This window comes from Hydractinia symbiolongicarpus, chromosome 11 (genome assembly GCF_029227915.1).
Source record: "Hydractinia symbiolongicarpus strain clone_291-10 chromosome 11, HSymV2.1, whole genome shotgun sequence".
Taxonomy (NCBI): Eukaryota; Metazoa; Cnidaria; class Hydrozoa; order Anthoathecata; family Hydractiniidae; genus Hydractinia; species Hydractinia symbiolongicarpus.
The window spans coordinates 21,733,666-21,755,326 of record NC_079885.1 but is presented as its reverse complement, the minus strand read 5'-3'; the positions used below and the strand labels follow the sequence as shown (position 1 = coordinate 21,755,326).

The window sequence follows — 21,661 nt, the reverse complement described above, 5'->3', positions numbered from 1 at the left end:
TTTTACAAAACCTAAGGTCCCAGTTGTGGTCACCAAAGTCGTCTATTTGTAAAGGAAACTATGGAAATACCATCAACGTAACCAATGGTTATAACAAAGCTTGAACTTAGGCCTTTTATGGCTTTTTAAATATGAGGCAAGCCTTGCTGAGATTGAGTAACAATGTTTGGTTTTCAAACACACGTTTTATTTACAGCAGGGCATTGCTCTCTTCGTAAATCCATAAGGATATATAAGGACGGTTCAAACATTTTTACAGAAAATTTACTTAAAAAGAAATGTTTGCGATTTCGCGGCTTTAATAGCGGAGATTTTACCAACTCATGTTTTCCTGGACTAAAAAGGATTTGAAAAGATAATATTAGCGATGTGTGGGTTTATGTTTATAACGAGTTCGTTCGCAAAGTCAAAATCCCCTTTGTTTTAACGTCATGTTTGTTTATATATTTATCTTCGTGAGTAAACAACGAAGGCGGCAAAAATTCGTGATGACGGAAAAAGGATAACTTTCATCATCATGTTGCAAAGTTGTTGCGACAAAAAATAAGATTAAAAATAAAGGAGTAAAAAAATAGGTAGCCACTAAACAGAATGGTGTATGTTTACCTCGTGTCAATGTTTTGAACACTTCTTCGCTGTGAGTTATATTACAAAGTCGAATGCTGATAAAACGAGGGATGGAAGATCAATGATGGAGAGCATCAATACAACTTGTGAGTTCGTCAGCACTTTTATAATCATCTTTGAAAAGTTGTAGTATCGAGATGTTCAACCAGACCAGTGTTTTTATCTGTCTGTCTCTGCTAAGTTATCTTGGGGTAAGTGGTTTAAGTAATTCTTCTTTTCAGTAAGCCTTTCACCGTAGAAGAAAAATGGAGATTCAAATTAACTTTTTTATTCTACCTCAAAGGGAAAAAATATTGGCGAAAAGGAAAATTGATGGATTTGACAAAACTCCACGAAATTATATTCCCGCCAAATCTAACATTCCTTTCGGCTATATTAAATTCCGCCGATTTCGCCAAATCTACTCCCGCCAAAATACCCTGCGTTAGGTATCCGGTACCCCAGACAGGGCGTGGATTAAATTTGAAAGTAATACATCCTCCCAAAGTCAACGGGTTAGAGTTAGGGTTTGCCAATTATTGCCTTTTTATCGTTTTCTTAACAAACAGCCGAAAGTTGCCCGTAAATAGGATATTTATCTCACTGATCCTGACACTTTTTCTTAGTTTTACACGAGATATTTTTGATAACTGTCTCTTATTAAACTTTACCTAGCTCACAAATTGTTCTGGTATTCTGGAGATTGAACTTGTAAAATATGATGGAGTTACAAATTTTTTTTCTAATGGTTTGGTAGAATGTAGGGAAATCTCAAGAAAATGTGCATATAGTTTCCAGATATGTATTAATAAAGTTAATAATCCAGCAAAAAAGCAATGCATCGGTACGGATAAACTGCGCGGTATTTCAACAACTGTGGTGGAGTTCCATCATGATGTTTTAAACGCTTCCGCATCGATTCGAAATCCATGGAGCATACCGTTTCAACGCGTACTAGTGAGTACTTCACCTTTATATGTAGACGCGCTTTTTAGGGACTGGGAATGAAGTTGGATCAGTCATAGTAGATATTTCCTGCTAGTGTAGTGTATCCACCTATGGAATTCCATTATTCACTTTACCACTGAGTTTTATAAATCCGATATTTTGCAAGTGGAAAATAACTTCGAAGAGTCAACTTCATCCCCAGGTTTTTTTCGTATTTTTTTGACATTGGCACGGTGATACGAATATTAGTAATGCCGTCACAATGTGGAAAAAGATACAAGATGCCCCGAGGATAAGGTTGTTCGAAGAGTTTAACATCAACAAATACGATATCAATTTACACATAGTATCCTACTGTTTAAAAGTTCTTTTCAGCGCCGTATTGCTAGTCTACACGGGTAAAGATCATGAATCGTTTTTTACGCAGTTACCAACCTCATCGTCAGGGCTTTTCTATGCCTACGATAGTCTGAAGGGACGACTCCGTGATATCATTGGCGTAAAAGAGACTTGGGGACAAGGCTGTGCACCTATAATATATTTCCTGACGTTCTGCACGACTTTTGTCTAATATCTTCCATACGCAAAACATACGCATTAATATACTCAATCTTATTTAATATTAGGACGAATTCCAAATGAACTTTATTATATACAACGAAGGGAAATTTTTTGATTCACTACAAGGAAAATTTACCACCACCTACGCAACAAGAGAAAACACCGGTATATTTATCCCTCATGAATTAAAAGTTAAAGACGCGAAATGGATGAATGCAGGGCGAAAACTTATGTTTCAATATAGGTAAGTTCATTCCAACATGGATAACTAGTCTTAGTGGTGAAAACAATAACCGGATTCAGCTAAATTGGGGAAGATTTTGATCAAAATCGACCCTCCCTGTTTTTTCCCTTAGTATAAAAGCAACCAGAGATGTAAGAACACAACAATGTTAATAATGCCGACGTTGCAAAGTTTGCTTATTAAGAATACTGGTCTGTTTATTTTCTGTCTCAAAACTTCCTTTTATAAAAACTCGGATATCGTATAAGCCGAACATTGTCATTTCTATTAAGATTTCTTCGTACGAACACTTTGCTGGTGGAAAATTGCCCCCAGCACATCCTCTTATTAACGAACTGAAGTCGACAAATCTCATTTCTTTGACCTCAAATACGACCCAATAGGCATCAGGATAAATAAGGTCCTTAAATCATGACCCGTGCTTCACCCACTCATTGCCCGTAAATAAATAAATTATCGTTAACTTAAACTTTATCTATCTTAGAATCTCTAATTTTCAAATTATCGAGCACTCTAGATTAGTCGAATATTTTTGTTGTCTCCGTTGGAAATTCAAGTCTAGCAGCGGGTAGCATATATCTAGATAATGTGAATTTATCCATTTCACTGGATTTGTTGATATTCCAACTTAACCAAGGATTACATTAAGAATTCATCAGTGAAGCTTCAGCAAAAAAAATGCAGTCTTGTTCGGCTACAACATTCTGCTTCCATGATAAAAACGACCATATGTGACTGAACGACATAGGAAATATAAAATCATGTTACTACTTTTAATTTAAGGGCCAGTTGTTATGGCAACTATAATCTACCAGATTGCTTAACACCAATATGCATTGGTCGAGACGACGACTTTGGGCATTACACCTGTAGTATCCATGGTAATATGACCTGCTTACCAGGATGGAAGGATATTACCTCGAACTGTACAAAATGTAAGTGTTCTCTTTTGAACGATATTATCTACAAAAAGGCTGCCTTTTCATAAAGAAAAGACTTAGATAGAGTTTGGAGTTCCTTTCGAATAAGCGCTTTATATACATATACAAATATATATATATATTTGTTAATTTATATTCCTTTCTTCTGTTTAGTGGGACACATTTTTAAATTCCATGGTTGTGTTAAAATAAATTTATACTAAATTAAAGTTCATAAACTAAAAATGTTCAGAATCCAAATCTTTTCGCAGAACTGTGTATTGAGCCTACTTTCTTTTTCTAGCAAATGTGTCAAGCAGCATTTCCAGCGCACCAATCACAATACGTTCGATAAAAACCTCCGTCCAATCATATAAAACATCACAATTGACCAGCCAATCAAAAGTTTTGGAAACAACGTCGATCCAATCAGAAACACTTACATTTAACACTAAGATGTCGCATCATACGCTAACGCCGACTTACGGAAACTCTGCTAAAACTAACGTTTTCGAAACGAAGACAACTTTTAGTTCGCCGTTGACTTCTACACGTATGTCAGTTAGCAAGAAAATGACTAGAAGTGCCACTCTCTCTTGGAATCGCTTACACTCAAGAACACCTTCAAGTAAGGTCTTAACAATACAATCGACAACTGTCGTACGGTTAGTTAAGACTTTAACGTTATCTGAAACGCCATCGACAAGATGTACGGCAACACCAGCCACATCACCAATCAAAACAAAGCACATGGACACAACGCATATAACTTCTTCTAGCAATGTTAAACGAACGAGTAAATATTCGAAAACCGTTCTGTACGTAACTCCTTCATTTCGGTCGTCATCTGTTCCTTCCCGTGATGTAATGACAAGTAAAACACCATTTTTGAATACAGCTTCACTTCAAAAAGACAGTCGCGCAAGTCAACATGTCGTCACATCAGCTTCCACAAAACACGAGAAATTTTCGTTGATAAAATCAAAATCGAAAAGCCGCTTAGTCATACTAACCTCGTCAGTCTATTCGACATATATTCCACCAGTCGTCCGACAAAGTCACGACATTAAGATCAACGTCAACTATGTGCTGTTAGTTCTTACTATCGTTGCGATCATGTTGGTTGTTTTGCTAGCCATTTGTTTGACATGCCAAAGGCGTCAGTAAGTAGCCAATTCATTGAGACACTATATTTAACGAATTCCGCAAGCAAAGCTTTCACGTGTTCTCAACAGAGCTTCCCTGAGATAGGACAAGAACCACGTGGTAAAATGATTTAAACCGAACTTTACAAAAAGCTCAGTTCCACTACATATTAATGGTAATTTCTACCTATAGCTTCACTGTTTGACTAAAAACTTTACAACTTTATAAGCTAGACTAGACACAATTTTTTAAAAAATGGCTGCTAAAATCGCCTAACAACATATATAACCAATGCTTTAGCCAGTAAATGGCGACAGACACTTTACTTTAGCAAATGCTTAGACCAGGTTAACAAGTTTAAAAGCACTAGCCGCCATTTTTAGAATGCCTGTATTGTACAAACCAAGCCACAGCCCGGGTTGGTTTAGTACTTGGAAAAACGGGACATGCTTGCCATTTCAGACCAAAATAACAAAATAATAACCAACGAGAATTTACATGACATAAGTTCAAAATGTTTTAAATGAGAAATAAAAAATATCAAAATTCGGGCCCTCGTCCTAATAACATAATTTGTGCGGAGTTTAATTTCCACCGTTGTTCCACTAATAACAGAAAAACTTATTTTTAATAACTTCTTATATACATTTTCCTTATCCTAGAATTCGCAAGCGATTGAAGCAACACGAAGCACAAATAGACGAATTAATTTTACGCAGTTGGTCACTAACTAACATGCGCAAAGAACGCTCTTCAACAGATTTGTCTTTGGATGGGAAAGCACAAGACATCCACGACAGAAATCAAGAAATATTAGACACACCAGGAGGAGAGTTTTTTGGCTTTGTTAATCAAATGTTTAAACGAGACACACAAAGCGACTTAAACGTCGAAAAGACGCAACAAGCGTCGAATGATTACGGCAAAAGACCGTCTATCGGTCCAAGCAAATCACCGAGTGGCGTTGAGAAACTTCAAAAACAAAATAAAAATAAAATGAAAAATAAAAGAACTGAGCTTCCTTATAACCAAGCTATCATAGAGAACGCAGTTGCTAGTAGGGACAAGCCAACTACAGAAAACTCCAGAAGACATGAGCCAACTTCTGTACTACCATCACCACCGCCCCCACCTCCTCCCCCACCGCCCGTATTACCACCTTTATTAAGCAATAATCCGAAACCCAACCGTTTAAGTACTCTGCCAGTAAAACAGCCACCACTTAAATCACCATTCGATTCAATGTTGGATGAATTTAGAGCGCGAAGCAACTCTCGAAAAGCTACTACACTGAATCGAGAACACGAGAAAAACGAAGAAATCCAACTCAAAGAACGCTCTGTGACGTTAGGAAGAGAGGTGCCTAGAAATAAACTTATCGATGAAATACCGAGAGAGAAACACGCTCAAAATCGTCTATCTCGAGGAAACGGATACATCCCAGGACAGAAGTGCAGTGATAAAAATATAGAAGAGGATGAATTTCTTGGATTTCACAATAAATTATTCGTCATGCAACCATAACAGCAAAAGCAAAAAAAACGGACCAGGTGTCGTAATTTTTAATAAGTATTCAGAGCTTAGTTTACATATACAACTGACGACTTGTAAATTTTCTTATAATTTCGGCAATGAACTAAAAAGCCGAAAATCACATATTTCTTGAAAACAAAAACAACGATCGCCAAAATTTTGTCAGCAAATAAATAATGCTATTAAGATAGGATTCGACAAGACAACGACAGTCTGTAGATGAAGGTTTATCATGACACATCCGTACTTTTCCATTCTTTATACGATTTGTAGCCGCTCGTAGCGTAGTACTATAGCGGGTTCGTCTGTGACCCGCAGATCGAGTCAAGCAACCTCGACCGCAGGCTCCTTGTCTCTTTACGGTACGACAAGACGAAATCCTTTTCTTTCTGGCCGTCTCGATATCAAAAAGAGAAAAAAGCCCTGGAATCGAGGTTGCGAATCACGCTAACTTCGGATAATAGCTCTACTTCAATTTGACAACAACAACTATTTCAAATTATTCCTTAAAAAATTGAAAACCTATTCATAAAAAAATACAGAAACTTGTGTTAAAAACCGTCAGCATGATTGGATTCCATCCAACATAGAACAGAACCAAAACTACGAATCGCTCAGGCAACGCGTCCCACCAAATCCCCATATAGTAATCGGAATAATCGGATTTACAGCCTGGAATATTTCACGCATGTCTTGTTTTTACCTTATAGCTTACCATGACAAAAGCTTTCTTCAACTCTTAAGTTCAGACTCCTTTACAGCCAATATATGATCAACTTCTTGCGCATGCGCGTCTGTAAGTTGTTGAATCTGAAGAAAATGGCTTACAATTTATAGGAACTCAATTCATAGGAACTATGTTAACACCAAAACAAAACAATTTATAATACAAAATTTGATCTGAATTTTTTGTTTACTGTTTCAATCAGGTCTTCAAATGTTCGAGGTTTGTTTTTATAGACCTCTCTTAAAGAAGTAAGATAATTAAGAAATTCGAAGCAACGTTTTCTTCCAGGAAAATAAATTATATTAACGTGTTTTTAATAGGACAAACATTCAGAACATTTTAGGCTTTAACCTCCAGGGGAAAACTTAAACGCTTCCTCAAATAAAAAACAAACAAACAAACAAACTAACAAACTAACAAACAAACAAATTAACAAATAAAAACCAACCTGCTTCTCGATCAATCTCAAGTTATCTTTAGAAACACTATCTTTTGTTTTTCTCAAGTCGGTCATTCCTTGTTGTCGAACTTTTCGCAAAGCTACTTTAGACTTCTCAGCTGCAGCCTTAGAAAGTTTTAATAAGTTCTCTTTATACTCTGACGACGCCCTACAGGTTAAAAACGAAGTGGGGGTACGTTACTGTAACGTCTAAGAAAATAGTGGCATAGTTAATTTGATAACACGAAGTCTTTTGGAACGTTAACATAAAAAACTAAACGTACGCAAAAAAAAATTTGGGTTAAGATTTTAAAAACACAAATATAACACAAAAAATCAATAAGAAAAAAAAACAACAACAAAAACTTACTGTTTTTACAAATAAACTGCGTACCCTAACCCTACTGCGTACCCTTATTCAAAGAAATTTGACTTGATTTACAAACAAAGCTTACAGGGATATAGGTATCTTTATGGTTGAACCATCGAGTTTAGGATTTAGGTCTAGACCAGTAGCATGAATTGATGTCATCAATTGTTTTTGCATCTAAACATAACAAGCCAGTCCTTCAAAACACAATTTTCGGCATAAGCACGGAAAATAATACCAAGTGGTCACTGGAATAAGATTCAGAAAAGTGGTGATACAGGTGGGTGAACTTCCTCAAAATGTTTCATTATTCAATATAAGAAGCTGTGTCTGTTCAAACTTACATCATTATTCGATCAGAATTATTTTTCCGTTTTAAAGGTATACAGTTGAGGTATATACACTACGGTGGAGTTTAAGCAATATCCAATAGCTCGTAGCAGCCTTAACAGAAACTAAATATTCTTCAGAAAAAATTGTCGTTACAAAGATCAATCAAACCATAGTAACTATTTATCGTACAAAATCAACGAAAACGTACGTTGTTTACACCCTCCATCATGGGTGTTATTGTGAATTCTTTGCCATCAGACGTAACTTGAGCAACTTCATATAAGGGAGTGTTTTCTCCGTCAATTTGTACACGTAAAGTATCTAGCAACCCTGTCCAATAAAAGCAATAAATAACACTACTTGAAAAGTAGCATATTTCGCGCCCTACTAATATTCGCGAGCTGTAATTATTTTCGCGAATTCTCTTTTAAGGGCATACTATAACCGCACCAAATGTATGACTTTATTCCTTTCCAATTCAGGTATATTAACTAAAAATCTCTACCAGCCAATTAAAGTGCTCAAAAATTTCTGCCAGCCAATCAAAGCGCTCTGTTTGTTACTGTGGAAAGTTTATCATTTCTTGAACATGATAGTTTAGTAGGCGACGTTTCGGGAGATTCTTTTCCCATCATCGGGCAAAGTAAAACTTTACTTTGCCTGATGATGGGAGAAGGATCTCCCGAAACGTCGCCTACTAAACTATCATGTTCAAGAAATGATAAACTTTCCACAGTAACATGAATACTGAACAGACAAACCGAAATAATACGCTCTGTTTGTGTTCTGTATAGAAATAAAAAATTATCCAACCATTATTTAACCGACACATATATACATGTTTAAATTGTAATGTTTTTATTAGTAGATAATGTTCTTATTTTTTATCGTACGAATGTCTGTTTTAGGCATTTAGTAATACTTTTAGAATTCAATATGTTTAGGAGAATTTAGTAAACAATCACATTTAGAGATTAGACAAATATTAAATCTTTCCTGAATTGGAAAGAAAAAAAGAGATGCTTTAGGATAAACAATTTTAAGAGTAATCAATACTCAAGGTCCAAATTGTAGTTTGATCCCAAATTTTGATTTGTGTACAACTACAGATTTCCAACACCTGTCATTCCGTTCTTAAAAAAGACGCAGCCTGGAAGCCAGCCAGACAGCCAGCTAGACAGACAGACAGACAGACAGACAGACAGACAGACAGACAGACAGACAGACAGACAGACAGACAGACAGACAGACAGACAGACAGACAGACAGACAGACTAACCTGACGTTAGTTTCGCAGCGTATTTCTGTTTGAAATCCTTTTGAAGTTTTTCAACACATGCTTTCATTTCTCGTTTCATTTCATGTAAGTCAATCACACCTTCAGCTAATGAAGTGTCTAATTTCAATGAAGATGAAGATGTCGCTTTTTGTGCCTTCTTGGCTTAGAAAAAAAAAAGCATGCATCAAATGTAAATTATATTAGGAAAAAATAAAGTGAAGATTTCTAACTGGCTGGTAAAATTAAAAGACAAAATTAGAGGACTTTTTGGTCTATTTTATTAAAATCTGTAAGATAATTCTGTGCTTTCCTCAAAGAAATTAGAGGGTAGCTTAATGAGAACTAACTTAACTAGAACTTAACTGATCGAGGCTGCGTTAAGTTTTTATGAAATGTTGATGAAATCATGAAATAGGACATTATCTCAGTCTTCGAATTTCAGATATACTTGCTTCGGCAAATAATTGCCGAAGTAACTTTACAATTTTTCAAAATCACTTTGGCAGTCCTTCGGCAGAAAAAATGCCGAAGACAATGGTCAAAAGCACTGAAAACCTTCGGTAATTGCCTCGGCAGACTTTCACTTTTTTCGGCACTTTTTAAAATGAAAAAAATATAAATATGATGCCAAGCCTTGACGAGTATCAAACATCAACAAATTCAACTGAGTTAATCCTGATGTTTTTGTTTTTCTTGGAAACGATAATACAACCTTACTTTGTCACTCCACCATTTTAAACCGCAGGCCGAACTGAATAAAACTACGGGGCCGATATTAAGTTTGTCAACACAGTGCAGTGCATTGGTTGAACGGATCGTGTTGTCTACCTTCACGTCGTTTAAGGGTTTCACAACATTCTCCCTTAAAAGATAATTCGATAGCTGGGGGCATCGGGACTATACGTTTTTTATTTTTCGTCGTTTTCGAAGTGGGCAGTGGAAAGTTATTTGTGTCATTGTGGCGATATCTGTTTGATGAAATCTAGAAGTATGGATAATATGAATATTCATAAAAAAGAGAAACTACAACAGTCGACGAGCGAGTTTTTCTTCGGCAATATTATTGCCGAAGCGAAAGCCTTATAACTGCTAATACTTCGGCAATTACTTCGACAATTGCCGAGTGCCGAAGCGAAATTCGAAGGCTGTATCTTAAACTTCAAATTTACTAACGAACTAGAATAAAATAAACCTACCAGGACAATCAAAGTTAACGAGAATATTTTTTATGATTTTATGACAAAAGTTTTTCTCTTGATCTTCCTGGAGAATATCAATTGGCTTATCAACAACTTCAACAATTTTTTTAAACCCCTCCTGTTATATTTTGACCCAATAAAAAAGCGGAAAATAAAAATAAATAAACACTGTAACACTACACATTAGCATTAAATAGTTTTTTAAGAAATGAAATATTCTTTTTTTAGTAGCAAAACCTCCACAACCTACCTTTCTTGGTTTTCATTCTTTTTAAGAGAATCAAGCACCCGCAACCATTTTGTTGAAACATCACATTACCACGTCTACAAAGCAACCCAACATATTCCATGGAACTAAATTGTCGCGAGTAATCTCTCTGCACTATGTTGGATGATTTAATAACGGTGGAACCAACGGTTGATAACTGGTTAATGTGTTTTTGTAAAGTAAGTTTTCCAAGTCCGTGGATAAACCGAATGACAGACATGTTTCTACTGAAAATTTTAAAAAAATATGCTAATACAAAACAGTGTAAAGTAAAGTTCAATACCAGTCACGTGACAAATACAATACCAGTCACGTGACAAATAAATAATTCTAATATATCAAATACAAACTTATTTTCATAAAAAGGCACCCCTCAAAAGGTTTTCTACAAAACTTCAGAGACTACTAAACGACTAAAATATAAATATTAGAAAAGAAAATAATTGTATATAGTGACATTGATTATGGAGGAGGAATTCATTACGTACCATTTACAAAAAAATAGGCTAGAAAAAAGGCTATTGAAAATGGCAAAAAAACGCACAAATATGCAATCATCAAATACAAGAATACTAAAACACAACAACAAGTTCTAATTTTTTTTATTATTCTTTTCTTTATTTTTGTTTATTTTGTTTATTTACATGTACGAGATAAAAATAGGGCTAAGCATAAGTTGAGGCCAAATAAATAAAAAATTGTATTTATAACTAACTTAAGGTTGATAATTTTTTTGTTGTGAATTAACTGTGTTTCACAGACTTCTCTGGCAATATGCCAGCAACGTACACTGAAGAGGAGATAAACCTATTTTCCAAATATTTCTATTTCGTGTCATGTTTCCATGACAACTTAAGAATCACGAAAAATTAGAAAATAACCAAAGATGTTCTTTCTAAAAAATTTAAAGGTATACACACAATAAGAATTAATACTTAAGATCATCTGGCCACCATTTTGGTTTTTTTACATCAACACGTATTTTATCATGTGCTTGTATATGAAACTCTGTTTTTTCATTAAACGCTTCTTTTAGTCTCATTAAACCAATTCCATATTCACCATTACGTCCTATTACTTTCCCTATTCGTTTTTCTTTCTGATTTAGTATGTGACAACCAGGTGTTGCCATGACACTGTTAGTGAGAAATCTCAAAGGCATTATTCGTTTCCGTATAACCCCTGTGTGATGTGCACGAGCAACCAATTCTTGACCAATGTAACAACCTTTGTTAAAACTCACACCATTTAAAAATACAATGTTATGCTCTAATGGTATTGCATTGTCAACTTCAGCTACACCTTCAGATATTCCAAGTTTATACCTCGTTTCAACATAGCTAACTATTGGTTCCACATTAACATCTGCATGCGTTTTTAAATTCTTCAGTAAGTCATCTGTGTTTGTTCTTGTTAATATCCTGTGTCCAAGATCGGGCAGACGGGGGTCCTTGTACAGATTTCCAATGCTGATTTTATTTATTCTTTCAGGTTCAGAAAACAAACAATAAGTCTTCACGTCTTGTAACAGTTCAAATTTGACTTTTGATCTTAACTTATACCTTCTTAACAGTTGTGTAATTTTCTCCACAGCTTCCGTGTCACATTCCACTAGGTACTCATTTTCCTCTCCATTGTATATCAAAACGTCACATTCTACTCGCCCTTGAACATTTAAAACCATAGAATAAATAACGTTGGTTTTAGATAGCAAAGTCATGTCATTCGTCAACAAACCTTGTAATAATTTTAAACTGTCCCTTCCCTGAACTTGAACAACTGACCGGTGTGAAAGCGGCACCAATCTCATACATGTAGATTCTGTAGAGAAAGCATTCTTGGGATTACTAACATGAACACGTGGTGAGAATAACATACGCCAACTAGGTTTGAAATATCTTACAAATTGTAGCATTTTTTTCTGCTAAAAATTAACAAAAAATGTATTAAAATCTATTGACTGTCGAAATGTTTTGCTGAGGAAAGCAATAACAATCTTCACTGTATTATTTTTTTGCTCAAACATTAGCCTGAATAAGTCATAAATACTACATGGTATTTATTCTTATATCATATATGCTATACAAACAAAGTAAAAAGAAAACAAGTTAGTTATATACATGAAGCACATCAGAGAAGAAAAACAACATATTCCAGAGCTTATTTACCATAATCAGTGTATGAGAACAAATATTTAGTTGATATGTATTTCAGGCTATCCGCAAACCTTGAAACAAGAAAGGAATATCTTTGAATATTTAGAAGACAAAAAATCAAGTTGTGTGTGATGATAGGTATTAAAACTATTAATAATTTTTTTTCTTTCACTATATATTTGTCAAAGATTTATAGGGACAGGAGATTCTTCTATAGTTGGTCCAGAGTTTTTTCCAAGTTTGGTTACAGGAAAGAAAATCAGATGAATCTAAGTGAAATAAATATTTTTCAAAAGGAAAGCCAGTGATATTTATCATACATATATTAGAAACAAAGAAGTAATTGACGTATAACTTTGAATATCTTTCCAAAAATCGATTATACACAAACTATCAAGTCTAAAAATGAAGTCACACAACTATTTTTCAAAGATGTTGCATAAAGTAAAACAAAAAGAAAATATATAAATATAATAATAAATACTACACCTATATATTTTTTATTAAAAATGATTGCGGGAAAATTCTTCTTTAATTTCCATAAAAAACTAACAAAGTTCTTTTACCTAACATTTCCTACTTAATCTAAATTCGTACAATTCCTTCCTAAATAAATGAACGGTTCTGATTCTTAAACTACAATTTGACATTGGCTTTTGATCCAATTGGTGCAAAACATTTCCATAAAGGTGATGATACATTGTTTGATTAGTGGCTTTTGATATGTATCACATAAAACCATAAGTTAAGAAAAATGAAAAAAATCAAAACCAAACATATTTAAATTTCAGCAAGTATGTGCATGTTTTTAACCAATCTGAACAGTGCATGAAGTGGAAGAAAACAAATGAAATTAAAATAAGAAAAACTCCTTATCGTAACAACCACACCCACAACTTGTATTATAAAAGAAACACACAAAAGTTTGTTGAATTGAGTTAAAAAACTTATCAAAACAAAATAAATGGCTATGTTTGTGTATGGCACCAGTTAAATACATAAGATAACAAAAGGTTTAATACGTAGAATATAAAACTGAAAAATAGCTAAAGTACGAAATTATTTTGAGAAAGTTCTGTTCGATTTGCTTTACAGGTGTTGAGTAAAATACATAAAATATTGGAATAGCCTGGTTAATCTTTATCCTATATTTATGTGAACAATTAAAACTTCATCGCATACTGTGACCTTGAGAAACAAATTGATAATCAACAAGCAATCTTTTTTTACAGGAGATTGTTGTGCCTAAAAGTGGAACTAGCCTTTTACATTTTGTTCCTTTTTAAAAAATCCAAACATTCTTTTAAACTATGTTGGTGTACATTGTAATTATCAGGTGGGTTGGTATGATAACAAAAAAATATCTACACTCTGTCAAAAGATGTTTTAGATCAATTTCAAAGACATTCAAAAATCTACATAACAGTTTGTTAATTTAGGGAAATTTCCTGCTAATGTACTACAAATCCTTGCAAAGTGGACAAGTGGTTATATAGTTGTGGATAAAATGCATTGTAAATCAATGTTAAATAAAATGGAAATATCTTGACAAAACATGTTGAGGTTAATATATAATATATGTAAACACATTTTAAACTTTTTGAATTGACAGTTTATTAAATAAAAGCAGCTAAATTCTAATTTTCTTTTTCTTTTGGGCAAATTTCTTCTTGTTAGAAGTAGATTTCAATCCAACTTTAAGTTTTCCTGGTCTAGGGCCTGAAAAAACACCGTCCTTCAAAGCAGCTTGCTTTTGTAAATTTAACTTCTTAGCATTTTCTTTCTGTTCTGCACTCTCGTGTCTCCTTTTTACAGGCATTCTTCCAAACGAAGCAACAAATTTTGTAGGTGCTTCACGCAAGCCAAAACTTTTAGCCACATGTCCCAGGTGAAGAAATTTTACATGGAAAATATCTTTCTGCGCTGTTGGGTAGGTAGTATAACTCTGAATGTATGACTTGTATGCTCGTATTGCTTTTTGGTGCAGCTCGTCTGTCGTTACAAGATACTCTTCAATGCAATTTTGCAACGATGTAGCAGCCTTCTCTATTTTTAGATCATTCTTAGAACCCTTTAAAAGCTTCTTATCCATGAGAAAGCCCAATATGTCAAACAATTTAATTTCTGACAAAACTACGCCAGAGTTGGAAAGCATGGTCACATAATTAATTTCTGAAGGCAAGATAAACAGCAAAGATTTTCCTTCTTCACCAATACGAGCAGTTCGCCCAACTCTGTGCAGATAATCTTCAGTCTGTGTTGGACAGGAATATTGAAAGATCCAGTCAACACCTTTAATATCCAATCCTCTAGCTGCAACATCTGTAGATAAAAGGACCCCGTGTTCCAAAGATTTGAATTTTTCAAAAGCCTTTAACCGATCTGGCTGTGGCATGTCACCATGAAGAACTTGAATGTTCTTAGCAATATCACCTGCGATATTAAAATACTTGGCAAGGCTCATCTTAACTACAGCTAAAAGAAACTTGACAGTCATAATATTTGGTGCAAACATAATCATTTTACTTTTCTGCTTCTTCAAAAACACCTTGTAGGCAATAAAACTCAGAAGAGAGACTAAACGCAACTTTGCTGGGACAGTTACATAATATTGTTGTAAAGAGTTTGGCATTACCAATTCCTGCTTTTTTAATGAATCCATTTTGTTATCCTTTTTTGAATTTTCTTCTTCGGTATCTATGAAAGCAGCATTTTTTAAACTCACTGATGCGAGGTCCTTTATATCACTGCTTAAAGTTGCAGATAATAAAACAGACTGTCTTGGAACTGAAATTCCATTGTCAAAAATAGTAATGATTTCCCTAATTGTATTTGCAAAGCCCATATCCAATAATTTATCAGCTTCGTCTAAAACAACAACACAGACTCTCGATATATCTAAACATGCAGTTTCTTTTAAGTGGTACGCAAGACGACCAGGCGTTGCCACAATGATATTAACACCCTTACGTAGCCTGCCTTTTTCAGATTTACACTTCTCACCACCGATAAGCAGTCCAGGGACAATAGATATACAGCTTTTGCATAAATCTTGTATAACGTTGAATGCTTGAAAAGCAAGCTCTCGTGTCGGCACAATAACAACAGCATATGCTCCATCTGACCGACTAACTGCTGGAACAAGTTTACTCAACTTATCAACAATAGGAATAGCATAGCACATCGTTTTACCAGAACCTGTTGGAGATTTAATCATCAGGTCCTGCCCTTGCAACAATGTTGGTATGGTTAATTTCTGTACATGGGTCAAAGTTGAAAACTTAAATTGCTCTTTTAGGTTACCCTTCAACCTAGGCCCAATTAACAAATCATCCACGTTATCTGAAGTAAACACAACTTTTTGCAGGTTACTTTTCACACTTGATTCAGGAAGTGTAGGTATATCTGGGTTTTTATTGAACAAGGTAGAAATTGGGGTAAAATCTTTTGGATCAATGTACTTTCTTTCTTTTGCTTTCCTACCATCTTTACCTTTTGACTTGCCAGTGGATTCAGGTGCAGATGACTTTTTACCTGGAACAAAATGATTCTTGTTAATTTCCTTGGCCCTATGTATGCCTGCTTCATTTGATTTTTTCTTTGGTTTTTCCACAAATGGTGTCAAGTTTAACACAATACCATCATCATCTGCCATCACTGTAATATTGCTAAAACACAGAGAGAGAAAATTGAGTACGGTTAAATTTGCAAATATATAACACTTTGGAATGTCAAATAGTCAAGTAATGCAGAGAAAATGAGGGCCTAGGTAAAAAATTGTAGCATAACTGTATAATACTTCTGAATAAAAGCACATCTTTATACTCCTACGGAAAACTGCATGTTTTTTTTAATTCATCACAAACTTTAGGGTGACTTATTTGGCAAGGATGTAAATTCAGAGCAAAATAATTTTTCTCATCCGTTAGTCAAAGTGATGTTTAGGACTTTTAGGTTACAAGGTTTGATGTTTTGCCGTTAATAAACACTTACAGTACTGATTCTAAATCAGGACACCTAACACCATAAATTGCGATGCTGCCGTGAAAGTAAAATTTTTTAGCATTGTGGAAGTCTTGATCCCTCATGGGGTCAACTTTTGACTGTCATGATACATATTTGAACATTATAATAATTACTTAATTAATGTCATGAGACACCATTAAATATAAATAATTGTTTTTTTGTTTCTTTTTTAAATCAAAAATATTTTCCACGTCGTAAGCTCCTTCTTGTTTAGACGACTCCAACTTGATTATTTGTTCTACGGGCCTGACCAAACCTAATTTTAACGAAAAAAAATAAATAATATCAAGCAAAAAAGTTTAAAGAAAAAAAAAATGAAAGCAAACAAACATTTTTTATCCTATCTTTTTTTATGAAAATAACTTTTGTTTTTCTCAGGTGGGAGAAGAATAACTTGCTGTATAACTTTCAAAACAACACAAGAATATTCTGTATAACTGTCGACACAGCACAAGAATAACTCATACAACTCTCAAAGCAACATAAAATTTTTTTTGGAAATAAGTTTTTGATCATGCAAAAGTATTTTAATCTCTTCACCTTGAGTACTAGTTACAATTTTGCATGCGTTATGCGAAAATACATAAAAATATGCTTGTCGTAACTCCATTGTTACTTTTTTAATATATTTTTTGGTGGTTGTTGTTGTTTTCGTCATACATTCTCAATAAAATTATTTTTATTTCACCAACCAACCAACCGACCAAGCGTAAGCTACTATCACAACGCCCGTAGAGCAACTAATTAAGTTGGAGTCAACTTTTATCCAATTTCTAATAAAATAACAAGATGCAAAACAAACAAGGCAGAAGATTATACACATCTATTGTTTAATATTTTTAATAGTATTCACGATCCATCACGCCAATCACGATTAATGGTGACGATCGCAATAGCACAGTTATTTTTTTTTTACATTGTGATTATCACAGTTTTTGGTTACCATTTTTTCTATTACGATGGTCATGATTAGATCGTGGATCATTTGTGTCGCACGTGATACGTGCTCACGATGTTAGGTGTCCTGATTCCAGAACTGTATGCCACTATAACAGGCATGTTTAGCCCAAACAATTCTTGTTTTAATTGACAAACTAATGTTGACATAAACTCTTTGTTTTTTAAACATAGTAAGTTCACAAGGGGTTCTCAGATAAAGCATTGGTGCTTTACTACAATCACAAAGTATGTGTTTTTTAACAGCTTTTTTGCCAATTTAGGGTGAATCAGCACTTTCATAAAGAAAAACAAAAAGACGCATTTAGGGATAAGAATGGAAACCTTTTTTTATACAGAAACATTTTGCAAATTCAGAATCCAGATTTTATGTTGGGTTTTTTCTGTAAAACAGAAGTTGTTTCCGACTTTAGATAATGTTTTGTGTTTGGCTATGGGCAAATTAGGTTTGGGGCAGAGGTAAATTTAACAAGAGCTTCAGTAGTGACAGTACCCCTGAACTTTGACGATTCGGTTCAGCTTCGTTGCCGTAGTGATGATTGACATTTTGCTTAATTGACGAATCACATTTGTGCTACATCTGCCATTATAACAATTTTGCTGGGTGAAAACAAACCTTGTTTGTAAAGTGTAAAATGCTAAAAAATGTGGAAATGGAAGAATAATACACTCAATCATAGTCCCATGTTTTTCCTGTGCGCGCATCAAATAACATTATGTAATGCTATCCAAAAAAGATGGGTACGCAGAAATGGAGGTAAGAAAACAATTGTGCAGAAAAACTCAAGGCTAGGAAAGTGAAAAAAAGGAAAAAGATCGACTAACTGCTGTGTTATAGGATTCATGAATAGCCAATACTCCTTGGCAAAATTATAGTTACTAAAATGGAAAAATGAAAATAGACGAATGCTCAATTTACGAGGGTTTATGTCATCATTTATGCTCGTGCAACGCACCATTCGTTAATGCACATGTTATGGTTCAAATTATAGTGAATTGATCGCTTACTCAAAGCATAGATTGGATGTCTACTTTGCGTAATCCCTTTCTGAAAATTACTTTGACTAAACAAGCATAAAAGTGACAACAAAGATTACGCATAGATGCTGTGCTCAGAGCGGTAAGCGAAAGAAGTCAAGCTTTGAATGCATGTTATTTGCGTGAATGTTAAAATAAAATTGTGTAAGTATAGCATGGTTAAAACATATAGTGAATAAATGTTGAAATCTCAATTTCCACCACGTTTTTATTGTGGATTTTGTTTGTTCTGAACGTTTTCCTCCATGTTTGCTTGGTTTGTTTACATTTTTACCTCTATTTCTGCGCGCTCATTGGCCATTACGTAATCACTTAGATGCGCGCAAGTAAATATCGGGACTGTGATTCCGTGTATTAGCTGACAAAAGGCAACCACAATAAAAATCTGTCTGGAAATAATGCTTGGCTATCTAGATTTTGCTTTAAAAAATTATCTTTGTTCGAACTTTCTAACATTGTTCTTAAAACTGCAAAATTTGTGTAGCTCTGCACTCTCTTCACCCACCTAAAATACGGAAACTTTTCACCTCTAAAAACATTGTTATGACAAAAGCTACCTGATCCACTTATACTTTTTTTTGAACTACAGTCTGTCTGTTTGTTCAGTTGTTGAACTTGGACCCCTGGGCTTTTTTTCGTTTAGGTGCTGAAAATTAGGCTTGCAATTTCCTAGGGGCAGGCATATTTTTGTTTATCGTTAAATTCTAGGTGTTCCAGGATATTCTTGGTATTTTTAGAGGGCTATTTACAAGGATATATAAAAATATAACAACACGCAAGAAAAGGTAAAAAAGATAAAATAAAACGTCAGTGACAAACATTAAACGCACAGCGACGTCAGGCATCTTGAAGAATGATTTCACATGTGCATAGAACAAACTCTTGAACCAGGATTTTTGCGGTCCTCGGTCCGGGCTTTTTTTTCTGCACCCCATTGTTGGCGTATATAATACTATAGCTGAAGTTGCTCCCTAATATCTATTTAAGAAAAGATTATCATTCATTTACCAGTAAAATAATTTTCCAGAAGTACGAAATCCTCAAGAATAACACACTTGCGATGTGGCCAAATTGGATAAGCAAGATTCTCTAGTCAACAAAGGCCGCAACATGGAGCATGTTGCCTCGAACCTCGAAGTTTGGTGGTACACCACCACCAAGTTTCGAGGTTCCGAAATGACCAACCTCGATCCCAGGACATGTTGTCTCTTTTTGTATGTATGTAAAATGTATGTATATATATTTTCGTCAGAATATTTTTTTTGTACATGTTTGTTCGTGTTTACAATCCAATAATGACTGGAGCAAGTAGAAGACATATTTTGTCTTATCATCTTCAAGCCCCATCTAGTTGAGATAGGTTAAAAGAGAGGAGGTTAAAATTAACGTTAAAGGAAAAATATTTATAATACCTCTAGAGTTGTAAAAAATTACACAAATGTGATACTAGAAATATCGCGAATTATCTGAATCATTAAATAACAAGAAATGTTTTGTGGTTTTCTTAAAATGCGTCAACAAGCAAATAGTTTTTTTGTCTTTATCTAAAATTGTGTTCCATAATAATGGCCCACTCCGTAATATAATAAAGATTCTTTGGAACTTTCACTTCCCTAACTTCCCTAACCTTTCAATTAACTAAATTGTGTAAGAGTGCTGTGTAGGACATAATACCAAATTTAAATAGTAAAAATTACCTTTAAAATTCTAGATCACTTTAAAAAAAATTGAACTGGTTATGAAAATATAAAATATTTACCCATTCGACAACATTTCCAGTATTTCTCTTTATTATTCTTTCTTTGGAATTATGTCAGACACATCAATGATACAGCGCCAAAGAAAGACAAAAAGTCCTGAACGAGGTTGAAAAACTCGCGAATTCTCCACAGCCTGCCGGCGTGCTTCTTTTTAAGATGTATAGGTTAGATAGGCATCGTTTAAATTGCGCTTGCCGCACTTTCTAGCACGTCTGCTTTAAGGAATAATCCACGTTAGGGACCCACAAAGGTTCCTAAGTCCGAGAAAAATGTTCATGCTGACGTCAACAACGATAAGCATATTCTGAGAGTTTAGGTCTAACCAAAACCCAAGGTCCTAGGTTCGCTATAAACATTTGACAGGTGAACTTTGACACGTGTTCGATTTTTTTCAAAAACGTAAAACGTTGTTTAGATGGCAAAAATCACTATCGTTTTTAGCATGATTTTTTTGTTTTAATAGGCCATTTTGTTTTGGAGCGTAATTTATATACTAAATGAAATACATTATTACTATCTCCAGAGGTTCATCATAAGGAAAAGCTTCTGGGAACGAATTTGTACATGTATCATGTAAAAAGCATTATAAGAGATATACGTCTTCTATTCTCATATACATCTCTAAACAGAAAGAAACGATGCACAGAGTCTTCCTGCAACAGAACATAGGGTGTCAATACAACATTTTATGAAATCCTTTCATGTCCAAAAAGCGGCCGGACTAAGAGTACTCTAGTGAACTAAACTAGACCTTGTTGGGCATCGTACAAGGTTCGATTAGCAATTATCGATATTACAGAACAGAATGCACTTTTACAAAAAAATCAAGAAAACAATTCATTCCATAACAGGCACAGTATTCATTTGCTACTTGTGTACCAACCTTATCCCAAGGGCTTGTTAGGCTTTTCACATTTGGACGGCCTTAAAAAGCCTAACAAGCCCTGGGAACGAGATTGACTTGTGTCCGAGTATAAAACCATTTGCATTTAAATCGATATTCACCGGCATTCAAACTACATATTATACATATGAAGTTATTGAAAATCGAACAAACATTGTAACGAAAAATGGTAACCGCAGTAGCGAGACACACGAAAAGTGGTTAATAAAGGACGGGCAAACCGATGGATTTATCCACAGGTTCGCCC

The 21,661-nt window shown here is 34.5% G+C and overlaps 4 protein-coding genes across 4 annotated transcripts; 1 reads left to right on the top strand and 3 right to left on the bottom strand.

Annotated features, from left to right (window-relative positions):
• Positions 1-110: 110 nt before the first annotated feature.
• LOC130613685 (uncharacterized) lies at positions 111-6,305 on the top strand. The gene is made up of 6 exons (XM_057435013.1): positions 111-818; positions 1,282-1,563; positions 2,181-2,359; positions 3,143-3,294; positions 3,584-4,442; positions 5,088-6,305. Exons 1-6 carry the CDS (start codon positions 765-767, stop codon positions 5,947-5,949), a joined length of 2,388 nt encoding a protein of 795 aa, XP_057290996.1. The 5' UTR covers positions 111-764; the 3' UTR covers positions 5,950-6,305.
• A 123-nt stretch (positions 6,306-6,428) lies between these two features.
• LOC130613690 (ribosome-recycling factor, mitochondrial-like) lies at positions 6,429-11,131 on the bottom strand. The gene is made up of 6 exons (XM_057435018.1): positions 10,556-11,131; positions 9,107-9,268; positions 8,036-8,157; positions 7,580-7,671; positions 7,134-7,293; positions 6,429-6,768 (listed from the first exon to the last, which is right to left on the bottom strand). Exons 1-6 carry the CDS (start codon positions 10,791-10,793, stop codon positions 6,691-6,693), a joined length of 852 nt encoding a protein of 283 aa, XP_057291001.1. The 5' UTR covers positions 10,794-11,131; the 3' UTR covers positions 6,429-6,690.
• An 88-nt stretch (positions 11,132-11,219) lies between these two features.
• On the bottom strand, positions 11,220-12,760 carry LOC130613688 (putative transferase CAF17 homolog, mitochondrial). The gene has a single exon (XM_057435015.1). The coding sequence runs from the start codon at positions 12,486-12,488 to the stop codon at positions 11,502-11,504; it is 987 nt and encodes a 328-aa protein (XP_057290998.1). The 5' UTR covers positions 12,489-12,760; the 3' UTR covers positions 11,220-11,501.
• Positions 12,761-13,072: 312 nt separating this feature from the next.
• LOC130613686 (probable ATP-dependent RNA helicase ddx31) lies at positions 13,073-19,388 on the bottom strand. Its single transcript, XM_057435014.1, has 2 exons — positions 19,256-19,388; positions 13,073-16,397 (listed from the first exon to the last, which is right to left on the bottom strand). The coding sequence occupies exon 2, from the start codon at positions 16,382-16,384 to the stop codon at positions 14,360-14,362; it is 2,025 nt and encodes a 674-aa protein (XP_057290997.1). The 5' UTR covers positions 16,385-16,397; positions 19,256-19,388; the 3' UTR covers positions 13,073-14,359.
• Positions 19,389-21,661: the final 2,273 nt, after the last annotated feature.